Source organism: Octopus sinensis, linkage group LG7 (assembly GCF_006345805.1).
Source record: "Octopus sinensis linkage group LG7, ASM634580v1, whole genome shotgun sequence".
Taxonomy (NCBI): Eukaryota; Metazoa; Mollusca; class Cephalopoda; order Octopoda; family Octopodidae; genus Octopus; species Octopus sinensis.
This window is the reverse complement of record NC_043003.1, coordinates 108,645,225-108,663,885: the sequence shown is the minus strand read 5'-3', so window position 1 is coordinate 108,663,885 and position 18,661 is coordinate 108,645,225. Positions and strand designations below refer to the sequence as shown.

The following is an 18,661-nucleotide window of genomic DNA, read 5'->3' as shown; positions in this document are numbered from 1 at the left end:
TTTTGTTCATCCATTTTATATATATACTGCCAGATCTGACTGGCCTGGTGCAGCCTTCGGGCTCCCCAGACCCCAGTTGAACCGTCCAACCCATGCTAGCATGGAAAGCGGACGTTAAATGATGATGATGATGATGATATATATATATATAAACAGCAATTTGTCTGTCTGTGTGTGTGTATCCTTTATACAAATCCACAATTTTTCAGTTAGAGGGCTCGCACTTTATGGTCATTCAAAACTTCCAAGGCTGGTCATGTACATCTTTACATTTCCCCAGTTACCCCGCAAAGCCATTAAAAAATCGATAGAAGTGACTTTTTTTGTGAATTTTCTATCCAAAACCCAATCAAAATGCCCGAAACTTGATACGCCAATTGAATGCCAGCTAGCTGTATGTGATTGGTTGGAGATTTGGACAGTACTCGCGTGTATGTGCGCATGCACGTAGCTGTATATGCATGCACTAGCACTATGACCTGGTGTTGCCAGGTCATGCTAGTATATATATATATATATATATACACACACAATTATACAAGAATGTTGTTAACAGGGACTTCAGAGTTTTGGCCAGTTAAGCAGTCTGCCAATGGCTTTACTGGCTGAAACTTTACTAGATACAAAATACCTTAATTGTTTTCTGTTTATAATTTCTATTTATGTGACAAAACAATTGATTATTGTCTTTATTTTTGGAACCCACCAGAGCCCTTGGGGGCATTCCTCCTCTTATCGCACTGCTGAATCATGAAATTCCTGAGGTACATAAGAATGCATGTGGGGCCCTGAAAAATTTATCTTATGGACGAAACAATGATGATAATAAGGTAATGTATTTCCTTTGAGGTTTTCTTGTTTTGATGTTGGATTGATATGATTTATAATATTTAATAAAGAAGAAATAAAGGAGATTCTTTTTTTATCTTCGTGCCTAACAGTAGGGCTTGTAACGGTTCTCTGACTTGTCAGTCCTTATCAAACCATCCAGCCCACCCCAGCATGGAAAATGAACACTAAATGATATAATGGATGTATGTGTTTGTGTTAATTTGTGTCTTGACATCACATGATGGTTGTAAACAAGCATCACTGTCATACAAGCAGTGTGGTTCATTTTCAGTCCTCCATGAACAACATGTATGGTCATGGTCAATATTATCTTGCTTGGAAACAGATGAGGACTGATGACAAGAAGGGCATTTGGCTCTTGAATATTATTTGCTTTGCTAAATTCCATCTAATCCATGCAAGCATAGAAAATTGGGCATTAACCCTTTAGCATTTAAACCAGCCGTATACAACCAGAATATTGTACCTATTTCATGTTCAAACTGGCCAGATCTGGCCTCTCACACTACCCTTACAATATCATTCTAAAATTAATTTATCCCATTAAAATCTCTAAGCCATGAAATAATGAATGATTGACTGACAAAATAATGTGAACCCTAAAAGCTTAAATGATAATATATTTGCTGTTGTGCCCTTTTGTTTTTTTGGGGTTTTGTTACGCTTGTATTCAGGTCAGTCTAACTGTAACTCTTGAAATCTCTGGTATCAAGTAATGTTTATTCTACTTTGGTTTGTGAAGAAATATAGACTGATCTTCAGAAATTCTCTGTCAATTCTTCCATTGCTATCCAAAGGTTTTCTTTTAGCAAAAGTTCTGTATCAACATTCTGGCTTCAAACATGTAAACTTTTGCTGAATGTATATACTTTAACGGTAGACTAATGAACCAGGGATGGTAGCAGTATTTTTGTAGTTCTCTCGTCATTTACTTTATAATTAGTTTAACATTCTGTTTTCTATTTTAACTTGAGTTCTAGTGCCTGCAGGATAGTATATTTCTTGTATAAGTGTCTGTTATATTTATAGTGTAAATATCTTATTTAGATGCCACTTCTACAAAGGAGAACTTTTTAAACATAATAAAGAGGATATTTAAAAATTCTGTCTTGGTTTATTTGTGAAACCGGCAATACTTTAGCTTTTCCCTTTTGCTTAAAATAACTGCTTCCAGTCATAAAAAATAAATGCATATAGTTTGTTCATTTAACAATTTTTTTCTTTTGTCATAGTTGTGTCTCAATTTGTCCCTTTCTTTCCTTTGTTATTCAGAAAGCCATAAAAAATGCATCTGGTGTTCCAGCATTGACCCGACTTTTACGGAAATCTTCAGATGAAGAAGTTAAAGAAATGGTTACTGGTGTCTTATGGAATCTGTCTTCATGTGAAGTAAGAACTTTATTCTTTCTCCATCATTTTCCTTCTTGCCAACACTAGAACCACTTTAATATGTGGAATATTTATGCATAATTATTGATATTGGGTTGTTAAGCGTAACCCTTTGCTGTCCTTCCCACCACCCACCCACCCGTACTCGACTCAAAATTCAAATTTTGCAAGGAATCAGTTGTCATTTTTCTGAAACAATGAAATAACAATATCCATAACAGATGTTCTAAGCTTTGTATTTCTCTGTTTGGAAACTTTATTCCTCCATTTGAGAATTGTTTACTGATGATGTCATAAAAGTTTAAAAACTTCAAGAGAATGTGAAATAATTCGTTTTTGGAACAGTAAAACTAGAAGCAACTAAAGCCATTTTTTATCTAAAGAGATTTTTAACTTAATATTTACATGCTATTATTTATAGTTTTATCTGCTTTGAGTGTCACTATTCCAGAAAAGAATTATTTGATGTTCTCTCAGTCAAAATTTCTTAAGTCTTAAAACATAAACCACAATATAAATATTTTACTAATGACAATTTAATCTGCTGCACAACTTCTCTACAAAATTTAGCTAGTGGCCTAGAGCCTTTTTTAAAGGAATCATTGTTTGCAAAACTAGTGGATATTTGGTAAATTATTCCTGCTGCAACCTGAAAAAATTCAATGATGTGAATTTCAATTCAAGGCTGCTTTTTTTTTGTTTTCGTTTTTCCTAATTCCTGTACCATTTTAAATTATGAAATTTGCCCAGGATATTTACAATAAATAACACTAAAAATCACATTTCAATTTTTTTTTTCTTTAAAAATTAGTTTTAGTTTTAATTTCAGATTATCATATTTTTATAAAAAGGTTTTATCAATTTGAAATTAAATTCTGAAAAAATAAATAAATAAAATGATTTGTAAAAGAAAATAGCAACACTTTTTTTTTCATTTAGAAAATTTTAAACAAAAAATATAACATTACAAATAATTGCCTGTTAAAACAGTTTAAATTCTTTTGATACCAAAGCACCTGACACTGTCCCTGGTTCTATGATGTAAACTTTCTGTTTTAAAACCTTCCATCCAAATTTCATGAATTTATGCTCCAGACACCAACTCAATAATAAGTTATTTTATTGAATTCTTCATTTTTCCCAAAATTAATTAAAAGAAACAGAATTATGATGACTAAAGGGTTAAACTCTTAGTATAATTTCTACTTCGAAACAGAAATATTTATGTTTTAATTAGCTTTCATAAGTTTATCATGTTTGTTGCCAATAATGAATAAGCTAAGAAAGCAGGAATTGCATCTTGGTTATTTGTTATGACCAACTTAAGGCTTGGCTGTTAGTATTTGTTTTATTTCGTTGCCCCTGGATATAACTCAATGATCTACTCCTCCCCACCGCCACATTAGAAGAAGCACTACTTACCTCTACTCGCAGCAAAAGGCACTAAAATTATTGAAAGCAGAGTTTAACCTTTCCAGTACCAATCTCTCTCGAGTCTGTCCTCTGCCATTGCTTCTATGTTATAAAAACCTTTCTCTGTAAGTGTTCATATTTATATTTAAACCTTTCCTCAGGATTTTGCTTGAAGAACTTTTGCTATGTTCTAAACACCAGCAGGAATAATGAGAAGAAAAAAGTTGTTTACTAAATAAATTCTTACAGGTTTTTATCATTATTTCCAAAATCAGCAGTGTGTGCCATTAGGAAAAAATATCCTAAAAGGCTTACCCCTTGTGATATCAACCCACCTGAAATGCCCTTACTTCTATGATGCAAGCATGGCACCAGTGTCGGTGGCATGTAAAAAACACCCACGACACTTACGGAGTGGTTGGCGTTAGGAAGGGCATCCAGCTGTAGAAACACTGCCATATCAGACTGGAGCCTGGTGCAGCCTTCTGGCTTCCCAGACCCCAGTCAAACCGTCCAACCCATGCTAGCATGGAAAATGGACGTTAAACGATGATGATGATGATGTAACATTAAATCTTCCCAGCAATGTTTCTTGCAAAGTCGTGTTCCAAGTACCAATTTATTAATGACTAAGTTACTTAACTAAATACTTCGAAATTAGTTGAAACAAAGACAGTGTGTTTCAAAAGGCTAAGAGGATTACCATACACTTCATTCTCCCAAATGGAAATTGCTACAAAACCCAGCCCATTTGAGACCCCCTCTGGTTCCATGATACAAAGTGAACTCAATAAAAACCTCCTTAAAAAAATCCATACTAATTTGTGTTCCAAACACCAGCATTATTCACGGCTTTGCTAAATTCTTCATTATTTCCAAACTTAATTGAAACAAAAGCAAGTAACAAAAAGGTTAAATAACACTTTGAGTGTTGCATCCGCAACAAAAAGCCACTGCTTCTTTTAAAGACAAGGTGAAGTTGAGGAAGTTTTTAGTGATGGCCCAGTGATCAATTTGCTTCTAGAGCATTAACTGCCTTTCACAGTGACTGCTATATGTTAAATTGTAATGATATTGCTTCTGTTGGCTTATAGATCTGTTTGCTTTTCTATTATTTGGCTGCTTCAAGTTTTCTCCACATCAAATAAACCTCTCCATGCTTGGCCTCCAAATTTATTATTGCATTTGTATTTGACAATAATATGTTTGATTCAAAAGTCCACAAGCTTTATTCCAAAATACACTGTGTGTGTGTGTGTTATAACTCCTGTGCATAGCTGACTGGAACTAAATCCATACTCAGTTTTTATTAAAATTCTGTTTATCACAATTTAATTTAACAAGAGACAATCTCAACCATATCACATTTATTTACACATTAGTATTTCTTTTCTTTATTAGTACTTATAAAATGCAGACATGTCTGTGTGTTTGAGAAGCTTGCTTCCCATCTATGTGGTTTCAGGTTCAAGCCCACTGCACAGTACTTTGGGCAAGTGTCTTCTATTGTAGTGCCAAGCTGAGCAAAACCTTGTGAGTGGGTTAGGTAGATGGAAACTGGAAGAACCCATCATGAGTGTCTGTGTGTATAATAAAGATCCGAGCATGGTCGTTGCCAGTACTGCCTGACTGGTATGTAAAAGCACCCACTACAATCTCGGAGTGGTTGACGTTAGGAAGGGCATCCAGCTGTAGAAACTCTGCCAGATCAAGATTGGAGCCTTGTGCAGCCATGTGGTTCACCAGCCCTCAGTCATTCATCCAACCCATGCTAGCATGGAAAGTGGACGTTAAACAATGATGATGATATATATATATATATATATATATATATATATATATATATATATAAAGGTCCTGGGAGAGTAGAAAGATAGAGTATTTCCAATGCAGCACTGAATCTGAGCTTTAGGCTGTCTCTACTTTCAGATTATAGTCTCAAGTAAGATCAGAATTCTTCAGGTGTAGAAAACCAAAGTGTCACAACAGTAAAACCATTGTGTGTTAGTTTAGCAAGGAATGAAATATAATCCAAATATGAAGACAGAGAAAGAGTTTATCACATCTTTAATGGGTTGGTTACAATTGTTTCTGTACCAATTGTTTTCAACACTCATACAAGCAATAGTTCCAAGTGAGAATTTTTGAAATATTGGCAGTTTTAGACATTATAGTTCTTCAGACTTACATCAAAGGTGCACTCTTACATTATACCCAATTGTGGCACAATGTAAGAAAACGCCTTTGATGCAGGCCTGAAGAAATGTCACTCTGATGTTTAGAACTGCAAATATTATGTAAATTTTCACTTGGAAGTGTTGCATGAACTGGCATTGAAAGCAGAGTTGGCACAGAAACAATTGTAACTGATCATTAAAGATGTGATAAAATCCTGGTCTTCTTATTTGGATGCTATATATATAAGGTGGCAAGCTGGCAGAAACGTTAGCGCGCTGGGCGAAATGCTTAGTGGTATTTCGTCTGTCGTTACATTCTGAGTTCAAATTCTGGCGAGGTCAACTTTGCCTTTCATCCTTTCGGGGTCGATAAATAAAATACCAGTTTCGCACTGGGGTCGATGTAATCAACTTAATCCCTTTGTCTGTCCTTGTTTGTCCCCTCTATGTTTAGCCCCTTGTGGGTAGTGAAGAAATATATACATAAAGTGGGTTATAAATGAGCATCGCTGTAATACAAGTGTTGTGTTTCCAGTCTTCTATGAAAAAACCTCTGGCCATGTGGGAATATTATCTTAGCTGGAAACAGGTGAGGGTTGGGGACAGGAAGGGTACCCAGCCATACAAAATCTGCCTCAATGAATTCCATCTGACCCATGCAAGTATGGAAACCTGGACATTTTTAAAAGCTTCATGAATAAATTAGTCAAGTGTTTAAGACATTGAAACAAAGCTTTATTCTAAAATATGTTGTTCAATGTATGTGTGTGTGTGTGTGTGTGTTGTCTTTATTTCTATACAATTTACCAATGCCACATAAAAAGCACCCAGCACTCTCTGTAAAGTGGTTGATGTTAGGAAAAGCATCCAGTCATAGAAACCATGCCAAATCAGACTGGAATCTGGTGCAGCTAACCCATGCCAGCATGGAAAATGGTCGTTAAATAATGAGGATGATGATGATGAATTTCTATATATGGCTGAGTGGATCTAAACCCATACTAAATTTTTTTTTTTAAATTCAATTTATCACATTAATTTAACAAAAGTGATCATCTCAACCATACCACATTTGTTTATCACATGCCAGCATTTCTTTTCTTTATTAGAATTGACAAATCTGAGATATTTGGAAAATCTTATTAAAAAATTTTGAAATTTTATTCTAACTTCAATTCAAAACACACAAACACATACAAGTACCCCAAAAAATGTTTTCCAAAACTGATTTCTTCTGTATTATTTGCTATGGATTCCTCTAGAATCTCTAGCCTTTTCAGATAAGGCTTCTCTGACGCCTGTGCTGTTTTGCCATCAGATACAAACACATGAAATCGAGTACTTTAGCTTTTACACTTCATAGATTTCAAATTGATTCAGCTGAAATATCTAATTCTTGCCTTCACTCTCCAAAAACTTAATCATCATCAAATCAGATTTTTCTCTGCTTGTTGTGGTTAGACAAGTATTCCCATTTAGTATCTCAATCATGCACATTAATCTTGTGTGGTTTCATTTATGAAGATTAATGTTTCGGAACCTGACCCCCTTGCCACCCGCTTTCCCTACCCTTTATTACAGACCTGTACAACGTAGCACCCCCCCACCACCACCACCTCCAGTATGAATCGTTCATTTCTGTTACATGTCCAGACCAGAGTTGTTTGTCTCTGTGCATACATCTATGTCAGTCAATGCTTTTTATTTTGTACTCATAGAAACACACACACACATATATGGGTATATGTATATATACACACACATATATGTATAGATGCATTTGTAGGTATATGTATAGATGCATGCATAGGTGTATATATAGATGCATGCAGAAGTGTATGTATAGGTGCATGCATAGGTGTGTGTATAGGTGCACACATAGGTGTGTGTATAGGTGCACACATAGGTGTGTGTACAGATGCATGCATAGCTGTGTGTACAGATGCACGCATAGCTATGTTTATAGGTGCACACATAGATGCATGCATAGGTGTATATGTATACACACTCAGGTGTATGAACACGGGTATATATGTATACACACATAAGTATGTATGTCTTTATATATATAATATATACACACACACATAATTGTGTATACATACACATGTAAACATGCACACACACATGAGCATGAAAGATGATAGCTGTCTCAATCAATCTACATCATCCTGATAATCTCCTCCTATGTCTGTGTGTTCTGATATGATTCTTAAGACCAGCAGTTGACCTGCAAGGCTTTGAATGTCTATGACAGATAAGATTGAAAACTTTTGCAGGATTTATATGGCATATTTGTAGTATGATAGATAATCTTATGCTCTCTCATGTACCTTTTCAAACCTGTGTTACTCTTCACAATTTTTCCTTATGCTACACAGCTGCTGTTGCCATTAAATCTTATTTCATATTTCATAAATATTGTGCAATTTCATGTGGCTCATGTAGCCAGCTGTTTGTTTCAGTTTTTTGTTTTTTGTGTGTGTGTTAGTGTTTATATCGCTATTGGCCAGGCTAACAAATGTTGCATATTGTTTGTCACAATGTGCTTCCTCCCATCATTATAGCTTTCGTCTTTCTAGCTAAGTGGAAAGACCAACTCAACATTCTCCTTCAACAGAATGCCAGACTATTGTGGAGCAGCGTGAAATAATGTTTTGGCTCAAGTACCCAATGCACTACCAGTGTGAGAATTGAAACCACACTCTTGTGATCGTGAGTGCAACACCCTAACCATTAAGCCATGTGCCTTCGCATATTTGTACAAACACTCACACAGAAATGGATTATAGGATGGTGGGGGTTTTTTGGGGTTTTTTTTTGTTTTTTTAAATGAAATAATTTACTGTTTTCTGAGTTGCAACTTTTTATTTTTCAGGATCTTAAAAAAGCCATCATTGATGATAGTTTGACTGTCTTGGTTATGATTGTAATGATTCCACATTCTGGTTGGGGTCGGCAAGGAACTGCTCAACCTCAGCCACCACCTGGACAGCTATGGACTACAGTTTTTAGAAATGCTAGTGGTGTTATAAGGTAAAAATCAGATCTTTATTATTACTACTACTACTACTACTACTACTAAGGCAGTGAGCTGGCAGTATCGTTAGCATGCCAGGCAAAATGCTTAGCGGCATTTTGACCATCCTTACGTTCTGAGTTCAAATTCCACTGAGGTCAGCTTTGTCTTGCATCCTTTTGGGGTCAGTAAATTATCAGTGAATCACTGGGGTCAATGTAATCGACTAGTCCCCTCCCCCAAACTTTCAGGCCTTTTGCCTTTAGTAGAAATGATTATTATGAGGGAGAGTCAAAAATTATATGCACACTTGGTTTTTTTCAATGTATTTACACAAAAGCAACGGATAAACAAGTGCAGGATTTTTCTACAGAGTCTCCTTCCTTTTCAGTGCACTTGGGTCCAGCTGTCCACAACTTGCATATTTCCTCCAAAAAGGTTTTTGGTTGGTCGTGCAACCATTTATGCATAACTTCCTTCACATCCTCATCCTGTAGTAAATCGACAACCTCATAAACCATCTTTGGGCAGTCCAAAAATATGATGGTCAGATGGCCCGAGATTTGGGCTGCAGGTAGGGTGTTCCAGCACCTCAGAACCCAGTTGGTTAATGGTTTCGATGGTTGGCTGGTTGTGTGTAGACGTGCAGTGTCATTCAACAGCAAAACTTTCTTCAATAATGGCCTTCAGTGTGACAATAATAAAGATATGTTATAGCCAAAGTGCAGATAATATTTGACTTCCCTTCATCTCTATATATTTAAACTGCAAAATGTCTGTCTGTGTGTGTGTCCTTTATACAAAGCCACAATTTTTCAGTTAGAGGGCTTGCACTTTCTATGGTCATTCAAAACCATCCAATGGTGGTCGTGCACATCTTTACATTTCCCCAGTCACCCCGCAAAGCCCTTAAAAAATCAATAGAAGTGACTTTTTTGTGAATTTTCTATCCAAAACCCAATCAAAATGCCCGAAACTTGATACGCCAATTGAATGCCAGCTAGCTGTATGTTGATTGGTTGGAGATTTGGGCAGTATTGGCAGAAATGTTAGCGTGCCGGGCGAAATGCTTAGCGGTATTTCGTCTGGCGCAACGTTGTGAGTTCAAATTCCGCTGAGGTCGACTTTGCCTTTCATCCTTTCGGGGTCGATAAATTAAGTACCAGTTACGCACTGGGGTCGATGTAATCGACTTAATATCTATGTCTGTCCTTGTTTGTCCCCTCTATGTTTAGCCCCTTGTGGGTAATAAAGAAATAGGTATGTGCGCATGCACGCAGCTGTATATGCATGCACTAGCACTATGACTCGGTGTTGCCGGGTCATAGTGGTAGTATTATTAATATTTTGTTGTTGTTTAGCTCCTCCCTCCTGTTAACACTGATTATTCCTATGGTCATAGGCATCTCGCCTCCCTTCTGTTGCAGACATAATGCTTGTTTGTTTCAGCATCCATTTCTTATGGTAGCATGTGTTAGACAAAAATGTTTTGAAACCTTATGTCCTTTCTGTTGCTAACCTTTACCAGTTCATCCTGAGATCTTTTATATTCCTCACTGCTTTGATGGTACAATGTCAATGTGGACACGGACACACACACCCACTAGTCTTACAGTTTTCATCTGCCAAATTCATTCTCAAAGCTTTGGCCAACCCAAGGCTGTTGTAGAAGACGCAGTTCAAGGCTGCAGGTAATGGAACTGAACCCAAAACCATGTGGTTAAGAAGTGAATTTCTTTACTACTAGGCCATGTCTACATCTGTAGCACTATGTAAGTGGTAGAGCACTTCACTAAATACTTTACTTTAATTTTTAAGATGAGGGATTGACAGAAAGAATCATGAGTGTTGGATTAAGCAACTTATGGGACTTACTCCATCACTTAGCACTCCGAGTTCAAATCCTACTAAGGCCTTCTATGGACCTGGGCTGATCAAAATCTTCTGAGTGGATTTGGTAGACAGAAACTGATAGTAAGGCGGCAAGCTGGCAGAAACGTTAGCACACCAGGCGAAATGCTCAGCGGTATTTCGTCTGCCCTTACGTTCTGAGTTCAAATTCCATCGAGGTCAACTTTGCCTTTCATCCTTTCAGGGTCAATAAATTAAGTACCAGTTACACACTGGGATCGTTATAATCGACTCAATCCATTTGTCCTTGTTTGTCCCCTCTGTGTGTAGCCCCTTGTGGGCAGTAAAGAAATAAGAAACTGATAGTTCATTGTATGTGTGTGTATGTGTATATATGTGTGCATGTGTTTGTATATGCATGTATATGTGAGTGTGTGTATATGTATATATAAATATATATGCAAGCACAAATGTGTGTGTGGGATGGGGTATATGATTGTCTCTTTGTCTTGTGATTGTCGTAAATGACTGTCATTTATTTCCAATAGTTTGCATAAACCTATCTGTCCATGAGGAGGAAATATTTCTTTGTTTTGGAGCAGTTAAATGTTGGCAATGGGAAGAAAATCTGCTTCAATAAATTTCGTCCAACTCCTGCGAACATGGAATAGTGAACATCAAAACAATGATGATGATGATGATGATTTCTTTGTTTCTTCTTTGCAGAAATATTAGCTCTGCTGGTTATCAAAGTAGGAAAAGATTACGAGAGTGTGACGGCCTTGTAGAATCACTTATACATACAGTAAAAACAGCAATTGGTCAAAGTGACATCGATAACAAGCCTGTAGAAAATTGTGTCTGTATTCTTCGGAATTTGTCATATCGTATCCAAGAAGTGGACGATCCAGATTTTTTCAAAAAACGAACGCAACAACGACAACAGAAGATGTTAGAAAAGGGTAAAAATGAAATTTTGGTTTTGACTTTTAGTGTTTTTTTAGGCTGCTACAATAGTAAATTATTTTCATGATTTAACATAAACATTACTATTAAAGTAATGGAAGTTTAATTGAAAGATAAAATGTTATTTATATTGCAATAATTTTTTTTTTTCCTGTTTTAGCATAAATATTTTGATGAATCCTTCCTTCTCAGTATTACACACAGCTGCCATTTACACTCCCCACCACTTACTTTGTTCATCACTCACTTTATCCACCCCCATGTTCCTCTCTCTCATAGTACCCCCCCCCATTCACACTTCACATCATCCCCTGTTGCCCTTCAGCCACCCCCTTTTTATATTGTCACTTGTCACCTCTGCCTCCTTGACCCACTCCTATTTCCTTCACCTTCTACCTCTCCCCCAAACTGATATCCACCATGGACCACACCTCCACCCTTATTCACCATTCACTAAATTCGCCTCTTTTCCCACCCCCAATCATCTGCTACTTCCTCATCCAATTTCTTTCTCTCTTACACTCACCTTCTTATACCTTGAGGATACACTCTGAAACCTCATCATCATCACTTCTTTCTTTCCAACTTGGGTACCTGTATATCCATCTCCTCTACAGCTTCACCTGTTTCTCTCCCTCTCATACTTTATTTAATCTTTCATCACCTGGCACAAAGCCATCTCCCTCAATACTAAACCCCCATTCAGTCTAGGGGTTTTGTCTTGAGACTTACTTGGTGATTTCATTAGTGCTGGTGCTGCAAAGGGAAGCACCCAGTACAATGCAAATTGGTTGGTGTTAGGAAGGGCATCTAGCCATAGAAGCTTATATCTTGCTCGATAGCATATATCTTCTATAACATCTAATACAAATAAACTTTGAAACACCTTAAAAAATTTGGGAATATTATTTGCTGGAAGTTTAACCATTTTGGTTAAGCATTTTCTATGTTGCAGTTAGTTTTGAAAATAATCTACAATTTGGAGGATTTAATAAAATAAATCTTACTCATTTTACTTTGGTTAATTATTTGGAACATAACAGAAGTAAAGATTCTGAAGTAAAATTATGATGGGTGCTTTTAAATTTAGATGTGGACCTTTAAAACAAGAGGTTTTTATATCGTAGATATGCCATATGTCTTTCAATAACTAGTTTATCTTAGATAAGCTGGTTATTGAAAGAGGTATGGCATACATGTATGTTAATATGATTATTATTTAAACTATTGCATTCAAACTGATCAAGTTCAGTTAGCACAAAGGCAATGCCCTTTTTCAAGCCAACCATATTTGGTCTTTGGCATAGAAACCTGTTTTCCTTTGTTTCAATATTTCAAAATTTTATTTGAACACATCACCAGATGCTAGTATTTATAAATGACTGCTAGAAAAGATATAGTGTTAATGAATGCTAAAGGGTGATATAATGTAACATTTGAAATGTGTTTATTTTAATATAGGAGAAAACACAGGTTGTTTTGGTGGTGCTGGGAAGAAGAAAAATTCTCAAAAAACTGAGATGAAAGCAAAGCCAGACCCCAGGTAATGTTTTGGTTGAATTTCTACTTTTTATGAGGTTTTGGTGAGAAATTGAATTCAGTCTTCATTTTAGTTTATATCAAATCTTGTTACTATGTTATGTTTGCTTATATGATTTCCTTTGATATTTTTGCTACAGCTCTCATAAATTAACACCTCCAAAAGGCCAAGAAATACTTTGGCATCCAGATATCGTTCATATATATCTTCCCTTGTTGGCTGATTGCTCTAACCCAGTAACTTTAGAGGCTGCTGTTGGTGCAATTCAAAACTTAGCTGCTTGTGATTGGCAGGTAAGAAATGATATTTCTTTTTTTAATTTTATTTCTTCACACAAATCAGAAAGGATTAAGGGAGTGGGGATATATACCCATTTAGGGAAGCTCTTAAAGTATCAGCCATGTACTGGGGTTGACGTCATCAACTAGCGCCCTCCACCAGAATTTCAGACTAATAGAAAAAAATCTTTCATGCAAAGTATGTTGGGCTATGGAAAAATGTTAGCTTGATTGGAAACAGGTGAGGATTGATATCAGGAAGTGTACCTGGCTGTTAAAAAATTCCTTTTCTACTACTATAAGAATCTCCATGACGGTAAACATACTTTTTTACGAAAGCAAAGAGAAAAACAATGAATGAACACGACCAGGATTAATTATAAACGCGTTTCGAGATTAAAGTAATTGAAGATTTACTTACTTCTCTCTTCAGTGTAATATTTCCAATTTTTATAAAATTTGAAAGTGCTATGACCGAATATGCACACAATCGAGCATCATCAAGTAACAGATATCCAACCAACACTTCCAAAATTTACAGAGCCGAATGTGAATACGCCATTCAAACTCTATACCCACGTGTATTCTACGAGCAATACTGCATGGTAATTCTTATAGTAGTAGAAAAGGAATTTTTTAACTCCTCTTTATAATTTCGGTGTGTGGTGAAGCAGTTAGCTGGACCCTAATTATAATTATGTGGATAATTTTACCTATAAAGGTTATTTTAACGTACCGATCTACTTGGTAAAATTGTTAATTAATTAATTAATTTGATTAATGAATTTAACCCTTCTATTATTAATTATATATATATATATATATATATATTATATATATATATATATACACACACACACACACTTATATTAAGGGCATTACTATACATAAATGCCTCACGCTAGGAGGGACTCTTAAAGTCAAAACCACCATAATAAATAAACACATTGTACCAGTACAGTGTGTTTATTGTGGTAGTTTTGACTTTGAGTCCCTCCTAGTGTGAGGCATTTATGTATAGTAATGCCCTTAATATAAGTATATATATTTAAGAGGAATAATTGATGGATTTTTCTGTCGTGGTTTTTCATAAGGGAAAGAGGTTTTTCACGCTAACTACTTGATAAATTCTTATAAAGAATTTATCCTATTTTTCAATTGTATGTATGTATATATATATGAAGAACATTCCCATTTAGAAACTTGAAATGGTAAAAGTTCAAATCTGTCATGTAATTTGTGGTGATACAAAGAAGACATTTAATTTTACATTTCCACACTTCATCTAACTACAGGAGAATTTGAGCGAGTAACTCCTGTGGGAATGTAAACTGCAACAAGTGAGTGATTTATGAAAGAGAGGATTTTACCTCTTCTCTACTTAACAACAGAAATGGATATTAGATACCATCACTGAGGAACCAACCAGACTCTTGGATGTTGTTAAACACTGCCGGTCACAATGTGCTCCTCACATTGTTATAGCTTTCGAATGATGCCTCCCTGCTGGCTTTGTAAGCAGGCAGGCAGGCCCACATTGCCTATGAATGGAGCACCAGTCCATCGCAGAATTACCCATTTCTATTTGAATGGACTGAAGCAACTTGCTTTGCTCAAGAACACAATACACTGCCAGTCTGGAAATCAAAACCACAATTTGGTGATAGTGCTTGGCCACACCGCTTCATACACATGCACACACACACACCAATACATATGTTTGTGTGTGTATGGATAGATAGATGTGTGTGTGTGTGTGTGTCACATAATTGCAGATTGTACTTCATCTGTTTCTTTATTCTCCTGTTCATTTTTTTTTATTTGTTATTTATTCCCTTGTGACAAATAAGGAAATGGTTATATTTCTAATGAAGAATTTTGGCTTGTATTATTCATCAGTGAATAGACTAACACTGTAGAATTATGGCAAATTCCCAGCAAGCCAAGCTTGATTCCAAGCTGAGCCATTTCTCTTTACTTCCTCATGGCATCTACCATATGGTGATGGTCGAACCAGCCATTGAGGTCTGTTATAAACATCAATGGTGTGGCTGCATTTCTTTGTTTTATATTCCTCTTTCCAGCCTGGTATAGATATCCGTGCTGCTGTTCGAAAAGAAAAAGGATTGGCTATCATAGTTGAACTGCTGGGTGTAGAATCTGACAAAGTGGTGTGTGCTGCTGCTACTGCCTTGAGAAATCTTGCCTTGGATCAAAGAAATAAAGAACTAGTTGGTAAGTCAAAGCTTTTTGTTTTAATATGCAGGATGTGCACAAAGCATAAAAGTACATCGGTTTTTTTTTTTAGCCTGGGTAGAAATAGGTTTCAAAAGTTTTTTTTTTTGTTTTCTTAAGTATTTATTTTCTGAGAGTGTGACTATGTGGTTAGGAAGTTTGCTTCCAAACCGTGTTGTTTCAGGTTCCGTCCCACTGTGTGACCCCTTGGGTGTCTTTTATTATAACCCCAGGCCAACCAAAATTTAGTGAGTGGATTTAGTAGACAAACTAAAAGGAACCTGTCATGTAGGTGTGTGTGTTTATGTCTGCTTGTCTTTACATTGCAAGGTTGTAGTAAATGAGTGTCACTGTCATATAAGCAGTGTCATTCATTTCCAGATATTCTGTAAAGGCATTGTCCAGCTATGGGGAAATATAGGGGCCACGATCGGTTGGTGCTTTTTACATGCCACCAGCATGGAAGCCAGTTAAGGCAGTGCTGGCATCGGCCACGTTCGGATGGTGCTTCTTACGTGCCACCGGTACAGGTATCACAACTACAATTTCCATTTGATATTTTGATGTTGATGTACTTGACTCAGTCGGTCTCCTCAAGCACAGCAGGTCGTGGATGTTAAACAATGATGATGGTAATAACTGTTGGCTAATTGTCTCCAACAAACAGTTCTTTTCCATTCATTGATTTTTAGTTCCGTAATTTCAAAACTTGCCATCTCTTCCTCTTTCCCTCTCCCTAAGCTCTCCTTTTCTACTTTACTCTGGATCTTCCTGATGTACATCTTAAGCTACTGTACAGTAAATACATGTTTGACCCTTGACCCTTGACCCTTAACCCTTTAGCATTCAGATTACTGTCAAATATGCTCATTTATTCATGTTGTTTTAAATTAATTATGCATTGTCTCGTAATTTTGAGATTTTGATGATATGACTTTATTTTTAGAATGACCTTGTTAAATTGATGTAAGAAACCAGATCTGGCTGGTTTGAACAAGAAACAACCAGAATGCTTTGGCTGGCTATCACTGGTTTAAATGCTAAAGGACTAAGCATTTAAACTAGCCATATCTCATTAAAATATTCTACTTGGTTTATGTTCAAACTGGTTAGATTTGGCCTCTCACACCTTTTTTCCAATGTTATTCTAAAGATTAAAATATCACATCATCAAAATTTTGAAGCTATGAGATGATGCATGATTAATTCAAAGCAATTTGCATAAAGAAACATTACATTTAACAGAGTCATCTGAATGCTAAAAGGCTGAGAAAGTTATAACGAACTGTTTTGTTGCTTTTGGGGGGGTTTTTTTCATCATTCTCTTGACATCTTTTGTTAGTGTAACATTAATTGATTTACGTATAAGTCGGTGTAAAATGACTCTGTATCTCTTTGTATTTTTAGGCAAATATGCTATGAGGCAATTGGTACTGAAACTACCTTCAGACAATCGGCAATCAGAAGCAACCACAGATGATACCATTTGTGCAGTCATTGCAACACTTTATGAAATTATAAAGAAAAACCCAGATTTTGCTCAGTTAGTTTCCACACCTACTTCACCAATTGTTTTGTTTTTTTTTGTTGTTTTTTTTCATTATTATTATTAAAGCAGCAAGCTGGCAGAACCATTAGGATGCTGGGCGAAATACTTAGCAACATTTCGCCTGTCTTTATGTTCTGTGATCAAATTCCACCCAGGTCGAATTTGCCTTTCATCCTTTCAAGGAAGATAAAATTAGTACCAGCTGAGCACTGATCAATGTAATAAACTAGCCTTCTCCGTGCAAAATTTCAGTCCCTTTTCCTATAGTAGAGAGAATTATTATTATTATTAGTAGTAGTAGTAGTAGTTGTAATATAGAGCTGGCAGAATTGCTTGTACACTGGGCAAAATGCTTAGTGGCATTTCGTCTATCTTTATGTTCTGAGTTCAAATTTCACCAGGGTTTACTTTACCTTTCATCTTTTTGGGGTCAATAAAATAAGTTGAGTACTGGAGTCAATGTAATCGACTATCCCCCTCGCCCCAAATTTCAGGCCTTGTCCCTATAGTAGAAAGGATTATTAATATTATTATTATTTTTAAGGCCGTAAGCTGGCTCAATCATTAGCACATCAGACAAAATGTTCCGTAATATTTCTTCTGGTCGTTTATGTTCCGAGTTCATCCCTCCAGTCAAATACTGAGGTGAACATAATCAACTAATAACTTCCCCTCAAAATTGCTGGCTTTGTGCCAAAATTTGAATTTTTATTTTTTTCTCTACATTTCTGTGAAACTCAATTGCTTTGATGCAGCAATTATTCTGGCTAAATCAAAATTCCCAGAACAATTACAGGATTGTCAGCCTCATTTTAAAGCAATTTGTTCAAAATATATGAAATTCATGTGATTATAAAACCAAATAAAAGTCTTGGGTGGTGCTGATTGCATTTTATGTTATGTATATATACTGTACTAAACCTCTCGTCTGGCTTCTAGAAATCCAGGAGCATTGTGCAGTCTGCTGTATCTTGTATTTAGTAAATAGATCCTCTATTTGAAATTCATTAATTTGCCTACAGTGTGTTAAAAATAGTTTTGTTCTTTACTTCTTTAGTTGGATTGATAAAGACTAAGCATATTCTGTTTTAGAAGTATATTAATTTGTACACAGAGCTGTTAAGTAAAATCATGTTCTTCAATTTTCATCATATTAACATTATACTTTATACATGATATGGTATGATATAGTTTGCTTTAGAAGTATATTAATCTGAATCTGTTATAGCTCTTTACATTTCATGGTTTATCTTATATTTTAAATGTATATTTAGATTGTCTCCAGAAAATCTTAAAATCCAGGACACCTCTTATCAAATACTTGCCTGATAATTGATCCAGTATTGTATTTGTATCTATAGTTAATGTATATGCCTGTCTATCTATCTGTCA

General features: G+C 35.9%; 1 protein-coding gene across 7 annotated transcripts in view; it reads left to right on the top strand.

Moving 5' to 3' along the window:
* The window catches only part of LOC115214162 (armadillo repeat protein deleted in velo-cardio-facial syndrome), a 403,200-nt gene that overhangs the window by 336,172 nt on the left and 48,367 nt on the right, over positions 1-18,661 (top strand). For all 7 annotated transcript variants that reach the window (XR_005000208.1, XR_005000209.1, XM_029783240.2 and 4 more), the window contains 8 exons: positions 710-830; positions 2,125-2,241; positions 8,710-8,867; positions 11,428-11,663; positions 13,129-13,210; positions 13,347-13,500; positions 15,570-15,720; positions 17,128-17,263. Coding sequence is in view for 5 of the 7 variants with exons in the window: in XM_029783240.2 (XP_029639100.1) it covers positions 710-830; positions 2,125-2,241; positions 8,710-8,867; positions 11,428-11,663; positions 13,129-13,210; positions 13,347-13,500; positions 15,570-15,720; positions 17,128-17,263 (1,155 nt within the window). In the remaining 2 variants the exon portion in view is untranslated. The remainder of the gene's footprint in view (positions 1-709; positions 831-2,124; positions 2,242-8,709; positions 8,868-11,427; positions 11,664-13,128; positions 13,211-13,346; positions 13,501-15,569; positions 15,721-17,127; positions 17,264-18,661) is intronic.